The following is a 10,213-nucleotide window of genomic DNA, read 5'->3' on the forward strand; positions in this document are numbered from 1 at the left end:
TTTGTTTCTTTGATGAGGCAGTACTGATCCAGCAAAAGCTCATACATGAATCAATTAAGAGCTCTTTGTGTTAGTTCCTTCACTCTGTGGGATGATTGTGCTTCAGCCCAATAGTAACACACACTTTCTCATGTAGCCCAAACTGGACAAGCTGGTCATTAAGCCCAATCAGGCTGACGGCTGCTGGCAGTATGTTGGGTATACTAGGACTTGAATTTGATAAGAACTGAATGTGGGTATTTTAGTTTTGGAAGATAGCAGCGTTTTTGTTAGCCAAAACATTAAACAAACTCCTTAGGTAGATTGTTTTTTTTGTCTTCCACTATAATAAAAAAACTAACTGGCATGCCAGTCAATGACGAGTCATTTATGGTTCAGCCCGTCCTTAGCAACAGCAAGTTTCTCTCTTATTCTCGTCTTTTTGTCTTGGGTCTATTTCCAGGATTGTCAGATGGACCAGCAACATTGTGTGTTTCGTCTCTTATGCTATTTCACAACGACAACCTATTCTGATTCTTCAGGGTTTGACAGACAGCTGAGCACAGGATGTTTACAACAAACAAGCAAGCACACACAACCACACTCAAAAATCTCCAGAGGATAGGATCTCATGAAAGCAACACAGCTGCAAATTAGGTTAATCACGCTTGAGAGAGGCCTGGTAATAACCCTCATAGTGGCTATTAAGGCGGCACCTAAATCACAGGAATATCTATCAAGAATATAAGCCACAATCAGCCTGGGACTTCTTGGTGGAGCCAGCTGTGAGGAAGACGACTGGTCATAAACACCCTTAGAGAAAACACCTCAGTGTAGGGTATAATATATTATGAAACCTGGTTCATTAGGCATGCAATATTAACGAGAATTAGACTATTACTCAGATACAAAACCAATTTCTTTTTCAGAATAAGACACCAAATACTAAGCGCCTGATCACTAAGAATATGGATATGAGGACTTTTTTTTTTTTTTTGCTCCTAGGACGTAGGTCATGATTCATTAAAATCATCTTCTTTCTCTTCCTACTGTGTAATCTTTTTCCAACATCCCAATCATTGTAAATATCGCATTTACCCAGTCCCCAAATTATATAAGAATGTATCCAGGCCAGAAAAGCCTAGATACATGTAGACACCTGTGCTTAACAATCCTGCTGTCGGCAAGTAGAAACTGACAGATGAAGTCCTCCTGAAAGCTGCAGTGTGCCTGGGCTGATAGCATCTCTGGTGCCTCAGCGATATGAGAGCTCACCGTGGGGAACCTAAAACTGTGTGACGTCCATGAAAGATTAAGCCCGGAGATGCAGAGCCCAGGAGAGATGAGTCCCTGCTGGTTAACCCTCTAGTGAGACACATTCTCTTTTGAGCTTGTTAAAAATCTTTACCATTGGATTCAAATTATTGTGTCTTGTCTCAGATACAAATACATGTATGAAACCCACTAAAGTGTCAGATTAAAGTGGCAATGCAGCATGTCTTCTATTCAAGTTAATGTGTTACTTGTCTTCCTTCTCTTTTTATTTGCATACAGGTTAATGCTATAACTCTATTCAAGTTGAAGAAAATACCTCTTGCCTTTGCTAAGGCTTTAGTTTTAGGTGCTTTTACATGATCACGATTTTTCCTGCGAAATACTCTAAGTTTTCAATTACTGATCAACAATGACTACCAATTTTTATGTAGACCTTCTGTATGTACTTAATTTATATACACAGTAAGTCTCTTTCTTTCTCTCTCTATTGCTCCCTCTCTTTTGCTCCTTTTTACCATTTTTATGCAATTTGATTATCTTTGAGGTTCAGACTGTTGTAGTACTTTTTCACATTTAAACTTTAACATTTTGACAAAACTAAACACTTAGTATAATTTCGAAAACTTTTCTATTTTGTCACAACCACCTTGACATACAAAACGCCTCCAACACTCATTGCACAGATATTTTCAGTATAGTTCAGTCCAATTGCTGGGAGAAAACCTCGCGAATTAAAAACCTAAGCTTAAATAACGTTTTTAACGTCATTTTGCACAGATTACTGTGATGAAAGATTACAATCATAATAATTACAGTGGTCATTTGTTGAAACTCGATTAGGCATCTATTAATCCATCTTTCTCTCCAGATTTGCTGTTGCATTTACACCCACACTGAGTTTCTGTAGGTGGTCTGTTCCAACAGGTACAGGATATTTCTCTGCACATGTCAACCAACCATTTTGTGCCACACACTTTAAGTTTAAAAAAAGCCAATAGCACTATTATCTGACAATAAACTAAAATAACAAATAATGCAACCTTTTCGCCTGTGATGGCAAATTCAAACTGGAACATGGTGAATTTGTACAAAGAAGCAGCATTTGCCATTCATCCCACATCCCATTTCTGGCATTCTACAGCATGCCAGCAAGTGACAGGGACATTTCTAAAGCTGAAAATTGGTTTCTCTGTACCTCTGACTGATCCATCTAGAGATATGGGACCTAAATGCATTTCATTTCATCATCATATAGAACTGCACTGTCTAGCGGCATGCATTGCCATTACCCTACGAGGTCAGCTCTGATATGTACAGTGTGTGTCAAACATAAAATGCATGGCTGCAAATGGGCAGGAATAAGAGCTACTGGTGGGAATGAGATCCAGCAGGTGGCAGGGGAATCTCACCGCTCGCAGGTTTGGTCTTATTTCACTGCGTGTCATCACATCTAAAGCTATTTTGGGGAAAATGAATAACCGCTTTTATTTGCAGTCCCCTACTACGTTAAATGCAATAGACTTTTCAGTTAAGAGATATAATCCTTATTTGCCATAAAAACGAAGAAAGTATCCATTTAGTATTTTGTTACATGAGTATTATTGTTCCGTCCTCATATTGTAATATAAAAGCAAGGAGACGAGCATCAAAGTGTGAGTGGTTTTTTGTGGGAAGAATAAGGTGAAGCTTTTAACTCCATCCAGGCTGTCTGCTCGCCAGCCATAACAGACCACTAACTACTTCCATTTTTTTTTGTTCTTTGGGGGATCGGGGCTAGTGGCTTAAACGATTTTTTACATTTTGTTTATCAGAATATTTTTTAATTTGTCATTTATGTGATTTTCCGTCCCTAACTACTTTCTATGAAGGTGCGTGCATTTTTTTTCACAACTGTGCAGTAGCTGACAGACAGGCTGTATGCGCGAGTGTCTGTACGTTGTGTTCATGTGTTTTGAGGACGAGTATATTTGAGAAGCTTGTGCCATACTGTTGGCGACCCCCAGCGTATAGGATGTGTACTTTTTGATCACATTCTGCCTTTAAACATCACAAATCATGTCCATATAAAGCAGCCGCCTTTACATTGTAAACCTCGGAAGAAAGACAGTTGATCAAATGTACTTTGGTGTAAGAGGACATTAGTTTTATTTTTTTACAGACCTTTTGGTTGCCTACATAAAATGCAATCATCAATCCCGGCAGACTCACATAACTTGCAGTGGCGTATATTGAAAAACTGAGACATGGAGTCGAAAAGCGGCATCAAATGTGAAAAACACATAAAATAACACCTTACTCATTCGGTGTTTAAGAATTTACATATTGCAATGTAATAATCATAAGATGAAATAAAATTGTTCGTGTCTTACCTGCGCGCAACATTCCGTTTTACCCACATTTTTCTCGACTGCTGAATCCAACTCAGTTCTCCAGGTATCCTCCCATTTAGATGGGTTTCCACCAAAGTCGACAATATCTGATAAAAACACTCAAGGGACGGACCTTCCTCCAGCTGTCAGTAACGCAACCATTCTTTAAGCCATATCCTTCAGCGTTGCGCACATCAAATACCTCCAATAGCTCTGACAAATCCCACTAAAAACACCAGAACAGTAATCGGGTCTCTTTTAAGTTGCTTGTCAACTGTTCTCTTCCTCGTTATCAGTTAAACGAAGAGAGGTGCAAGCGTGCAGGCGGACAGGTGAGCAGGAGACCCAAAAAAATACCCTCAAACTTTGCCTTCGCGCAAATCTGTCATCACTCTCCTGCTGGAAAGACAAAGATGAGAGCAGCGGAGAGAAAAAACAAGGCGTGTGGTTGGCATCCTCGTCGCTGAAATGTCAGCGCACCTTCTCCCACATTGTTGAAAGGCAGATGAGCGTCCAAAATATCGGGGGTGGATGATGAGGATTTTCGGTTCTCTGAAGCATGGAAGAAAGAAGTCACCGCTGGTAGAGGGTCCTGGTTATGTACTCACATTTCTGCACGGGAAGAGGGGTGCGAAGGGGTTTGACCAAGTAAAAAGAAATTAAATTTTAAAAAAATAGGTGCAACTGAAAAAAGGAAGAGGGGAGCGTTAAAGGAGAATCCTGGACGTCGAGAGTTTTTCCGGAGGAGTTTGGGAGAGGGGGAATGAGAGCTTGTCATAAGAGAGGAGAGGAGGCTGGTCCGTCTCCTGCTGCTCCTCTTCTTTCAGACTGACGAACGACCTGCCTGCTGAGCCCCACGCTGCCGTGACGTCATTTTAAAGCCAAATATGTCATGTGCTGGAGTGTCACACGTCATGTGGGTAAGTATCAGATTGGGTAGGACAAGTAACAGCACTGCCCAGTACAGTACTGAGCTGTACTTAGGTGTTTGGTAGTTAAACAATGTGGCAATGATGCCCATGTGAGCGTGGTAAAAATGGATAGAAATTGCTGGAAATAAATTCGAAAAAGATGCAGCATTATGTCAGATATAGCCATAGTCACATCTGCCAGCCCTTAGAACCAGCTAATAGACCCAATTTGTCTAATAATGTGACCCAAATTTGACTATTGTCTGCAGCTCCTGACAATTAGGACATGGTCTGTGCTCCTTTTATGGCAAGTAAATTTTGTTCCACTTAAACGACCCACACAACTCCTATAAATATAAGAAGCTAGTTAGGGTTAGGGTTAGGTAGGTTAGGTTAGGTTAGGTAATTATAATACTAAACATCTTCATCAGCATCAGGGGCTAAAACAAACCATCACAAAAGGAAACTAAAATTGGTTTTCACTTGGAGAAATAACTCAAAATATGCAGGACAAAAATCCTTCAGATTACTGAAAGAATCAAAGTCAATTTAAGCTACAATGAGTTAAATAATACAATCATGTTTCATATTATTTATAATTACATGGGTTTTTTTTCTTCTTTTTTTTAAACTGACATCCCAATGGAAAATTGGGCCAGGCCATGCCTTCAGCCAATCAACCTTTCTCAATGTCCTAATATGCAGATAGGGTGTAGTGTTGTGCTTTGTTTGTGCTATAGTGTGTTCTTGATGTAACCACTGGGAGGTGCCAAAATCAAAACGTTTCTAATCCTACACATAGAGGCTGTAATCTCACTAAATGTTGTGTTAGTTTACTTGTCTGGGTTCCCCCTGATTGCAAAGAAGTGAGCACAGCCATGTATTATATTATATCTAATTATAAGATAAGGTCTGCCTATCCAAGGCATGGAGGAGTTACATTTTTGGATTATTTAATATATTAGCTTGCCCATAGAGTTACTATGTAATTTCATATAAAGTCATATAGAAGATCTTAAATATTGCGTTTTAACTAGCCATGATGTTGATTGTTGCCTTTTCAGTAAATGAAGTGCTTAATTATATTACCAGGATCAGACCAATAGAGCTGGGGTTTTTTCATGAAAGGATTTAAAAATTGCTTATCCTCTGATATGTAGCAGTACAAAACTTGGATGGTCATAACTGGTGCAGGGTTTCATGCTGCTTCCAGATCCCGTGACCTATAAAACTGCCATGTACCACATCTCTGAATTCAACACTCATTTGTCTGCATGTGTCTCAATCAATCAATGCGTCGTTGTCATTGCAAGTCTTTCTGACAGAAGCTGCCACTATGCTCACATGAAAAAACTTTTCTGACAACAATAACTAAATGACTATATTGTTCATGCTTGCTGTATCAGAACTTCTTTTGGGTACAAGTTCCCACTGTGTACTAGAGAGATTGATCAAACCGAACCTTCAGAATTAGCTTCAATTTTGCCTTGAGGTTTTGTAGCTCTGTCAAGCGTATACTGTTGGAATGAACACAGTAGCTCTCATTACAATCAGATGAATTGCGGCTGTTTATAAAATTGAATGCTCCAAACATGATGAGGCAACTTTCCTCCCTAACTAATGGTTGCCATAAAGCACACTTCTACTAAATACCCTCATTACTGCATTAGTGTGTATACATACATACTGATGCATGTGGATACCTCTGTCTGAGAAGCCCATGAGTAGCTCCCCAGCTCCCGGATCTGTCATTGCTCTTTTTCTCTCAGCTTCCTTCATCTATTTTCATTGCATTCACACTCTCTCTTCCTGTGTTGCATGTTTGTGTGTGTATGTTCTTGTACTCACACAGTGTGAACACTTTTTTCTTAGTCATTGATTTTCATGCATGTTCAGGACTGGGAATGGCTTCAGCTCATCAGGACATACATTCAGCACAATACACAGCTGTTCTGCAAACCATTAATACCCCACCAAAATAGTGCAATTTTAAAGGATTTGAATACTGCTGTGTATTGGGCTTTGTTAAAATTGAGTATCCCTGTGCTAGTATCAGCAGGGCCAGGCATCGGATTTAAGTGGACATAAACACAGTTTTGTTTGCAGCACTAAAACAATCCCACCACCACCACCAAATCACACGCAAGGCTCATAAATGAATGAATACACACATGCGTGACCACACAGTAGAGATGGGCATATGACTTAACAACAAATTTCTTTGTACATCATAAATTAAAGTGTAATTTGAGAAGTTTTTAGAGAAATAATTAGACAATACAATCAGTCAGTGTTTAAAATACAAAATAAACCATATCTGTCTGGGCCAGTAAATTGGATCTTGTGGTTATGCTGCAACTAAATATTGGGAGAAGTGGATGGTGTAGTAGGCTGTAGTACCTCAGTTATGACCTCTGCAGGCACAGGCAAGTCAGTGGAGGGAGTAGTTTCCCCTGGAGTCTCGTACTATGTCCCCTTATCAGCTAATGAGTTAGATAGACCTTGTGCTGTAATAGTTTCTCCAAAATATTTCACCAACACCCCTTAATAGAATATTTATAATGTTATGATCATTAATGTAAACACATGTATGCTGTTCTGCTGAGAGTTACATTTTTTAATTGATGTGTTTCAAATATGGGCAAATGTTTTAATCTTAATACATAGCTTGTGAAATATAAAACTATAAGTGACATAATTTGTCAGGTTCTTTCGATTTAAATGTGGAGCTTTCACAATTCATGCAAGACTATGCTGTCTACTATTGAAGTGGGTAAGTTAAGCATACACTTTTTTTTGTTTTGTAATTGTGTTGATTCTTGTTAAGTGATAGAAAGCATATGAACAGATTTGTTATAGGGCTCTTTCAACATTTCTTAATCCAGTGTTTTCTCAGATTTTCAGTTTGTCTTTGCTTGATTACACATGAGTTATCTACACTGTAAGTCCCTTTTAACATACTTGACTTAAGAGCCCTGTCTGTAAGCAAAATTGTTCATCCAAAGGTTGACTCTAATGTTTTATTTATTCGACATTCAGAAGCCTTAACACATGGTAGTTGAAAAGACAACAGAGAAAATAATACAGTGCAGTCAGCAGATTGCAGACATCTCATATCAAGGCCTATAGTGGATCATATCTGTGAACTATATGTGAAGCATAACTTTAATTGTGAATAACAAGATTACCCCCAAGAGAGGTGGTTGAGTACACATGCAAAAATGTGCAGAAATTTTTTTTTTTTTATTGGTCCAGTTATATGGTTATTGTTGCCACCTTTAATGTTGAAACATAAGGTTCTCCTTGCCAGCTGGCCCCTGCCCTGGGGGCACAAACCATGGGATCAAGAGGAGTCTGGAAACTGCATTCCTGTTTTCCTGTGAACTTTTTTTTATACACCAATTTGTAAAAATGTAAAAGCCCTTAATATACACATTAATATAAAGGCAATGAAGTCTCTAAAAGATTAAAGCACAGATACAAAAATTGTATTGTATCAAATGCTTATATTAACATTGGTAGACATTTGGTAGATTAATGTCTGCCAGTGTCCTATTGTTAAGCATTATTTTCAAAGTGTGCAATGCACCAGCAGTTTAATATTTTGCAACCACAGTTGAAATTTGAATGATAATAAATGTCGATTAAAAGCTGTTAGCTGTGCACAGCATTTGTGAGTGTCTTCATCCACTCTTTCTATAATTGCTTCCACAGTTTCCCAGGTTTTCCACAATTTCCCAGTTTGGGATTAATAAAGTACATCTATGTATCTATATTATTGTTCATGTAGGCTATGTACAGCAGTGCAACATAACAAACAGTTCAGATGAATATAGATCAGCGAGTGTGGTGATTATTAAATACGTAGCCAGTCACATCACTGGTCTGATAGCTCTGAAACAGTTGTACCAGGCACAGTTCAATGTGGTGGCAGCTCAGCAAACTGAAAGCTTTAACCCAGTGTCAATAGAAGAACACACATTGACATAAAATCTGCAGCTAAAGGCAGGGGGATTAAGATTTTTGTTTAATACAGCAATAGAATGAAAATTATAGATTGATTGATTTGGTGAACCTGTTCATGAGATCATCACTGACCGACGCTATAATTCTAATAATCACATAGTCACACAAATAATTATTTAATGCAACAAACAGCATGCAATGTGTTTGAAGTATGACACATGAGAAGCTACTTGGTGAAAAACAAATCTAAAAAGGGGGCTAAAATGTGAGCTTGTAACTTAACCGACTAGTGTGATTAATTCTGTAAGGTGATATAGTGCAGCCTGGTGCATTTTAGGGCGATTCAATTCAGGTAAACACAGTGAATGGCCTCTGGACGGCCGTTTACGATGATGAAATCCCCGCTGCCTTCAGATCCCGAAGGATTTCATTGACTGAACAAGAACAGTTCACATATTATGAAGCAGCTGTGGACAGCATATACTGTAAGAGTCACCCACATTCATTCATAGAGCAGTTTGCTGAAACCTTAACACCAACACTTTTCATTGCTGTTGTTGAGCTGTTGAACTTGTATGTTACACAAATACTGTGTTGGATTAGAACTACCCATTTTAACTCTAAAGTTACACATTTACACAAACTAACCAATATTGTGAGCAGTAGATCAAGGTAAAGTATGAGTCTGGCAGCTTTGAAGAGAGCAATGTAATGGCAGTTTTGATCTTTAAAACAAAGCTTCTTGCTTTTCAACAAAAGGTCTATCTCTGCAGGGACCCTTTTGGTAGTAAGACACTAAAACAAATGCACTGATTGAGGTATCCACATAGTAGCTTGTTTTTGCCACTCACAGGCACTGATTTAAGGATTATGTATTTTGACACTGGCCGAAGCAGCACTGGAGCATATTACACTATATGTCTGTACTGTGGTGAGCTCTAAACTGTCATTCAGTTTTAAATTTCTTATTTACATGAATGGTGGGGTCCACAACACAACTATAAAGACAAAAACATTGGCCAATGATATTGTCTGGGTTACTTGTAAATGCAATTTGATGAATGATTTAAATGAAATGTTAGCTCATTGATGGTATTTAGGGATCAGTTTCTGATGGTCTACTCCAATCACTCAGTCTTGTTCTGTAATATAAAATTTAACACATTATTTGCAGTGATCAAGGTAACCCTAGGTTTCAGTACTACCACATCTGCAGCTGTGTTCATCATAGCTAGGTATTATGTGTTCAATTTCTTAGTATTTATATAGTACTAAAATTTGCTCTAAGTTTGTTAAATATGCCACTCTGTTACCAACAAACGTGTACATGTCTGTGACGTGTCATATTCAAAAAAAGACATCAATATAACTCAATATATGTGGATGGCTTTATTGCTGGGTTTACTTTCAGAGTTGATTACCAGGATTGTGTGACCTCTTAGTGCAATTGCTTTCCATGAAGCTGGTGAACATGAGGACATCCTGAGTATGTTGAACTCAATAAAAATATTAAATTCAGATATTCATCGATGACTAATTTGTTGACGAAATTTAAAAGTTTAATTCACTTAGCATTCATCCTGTGTTTACACAACATATTCTTTCTACCTTTGTGTTTATCTAGCCTAAGAATGTTATCATTCTGTAACATAGTACGTTGATGCACTCAGCAGTACATTTATTCAGCCTGCCCTTATTTATCCTCATATTTGC

At 38.3% G+C, this 10,213-nt stretch overlaps 1 protein-coding gene across 1 annotated transcript in view; it reads right to left on the minus strand.

Annotated features, from left to right (window-relative positions):
• Window positions 1-4,429, minus strand: part of ajap1 (adherens junctions associated protein 1) — a 45,776-nt gene extending 41,347 nt beyond the window's left edge. Inside the window, exon 1 of the mRNA XM_069660547.1 lies at window positions 3,624-4,429. Coding sequence (XP_069516648.1) covers window positions 3,624-3,652 — 29 coding nt within the window. The 5' untranslated portion in view covers window positions 3,653-4,429. The remainder of the gene's footprint in view (window positions 1-3,623) is intronic.
• Window positions 4,430-10,213: the final 5,784 nt, after the last annotated feature.

This window comes from Semicossyphus pulcher, unplaced genomic scaffold (genome assembly GCF_022749685.1).
Source record: "Semicossyphus pulcher isolate SPU_LCO1_2020_fin unplaced genomic scaffold, fSemPul1.0.p SCAF_13, whole genome shotgun sequence".
NCBI classification, from domain to species: Eukaryota; Metazoa; Chordata; class Actinopteri; order Labriformes; family Labridae; genus Semicossyphus; species Semicossyphus pulcher.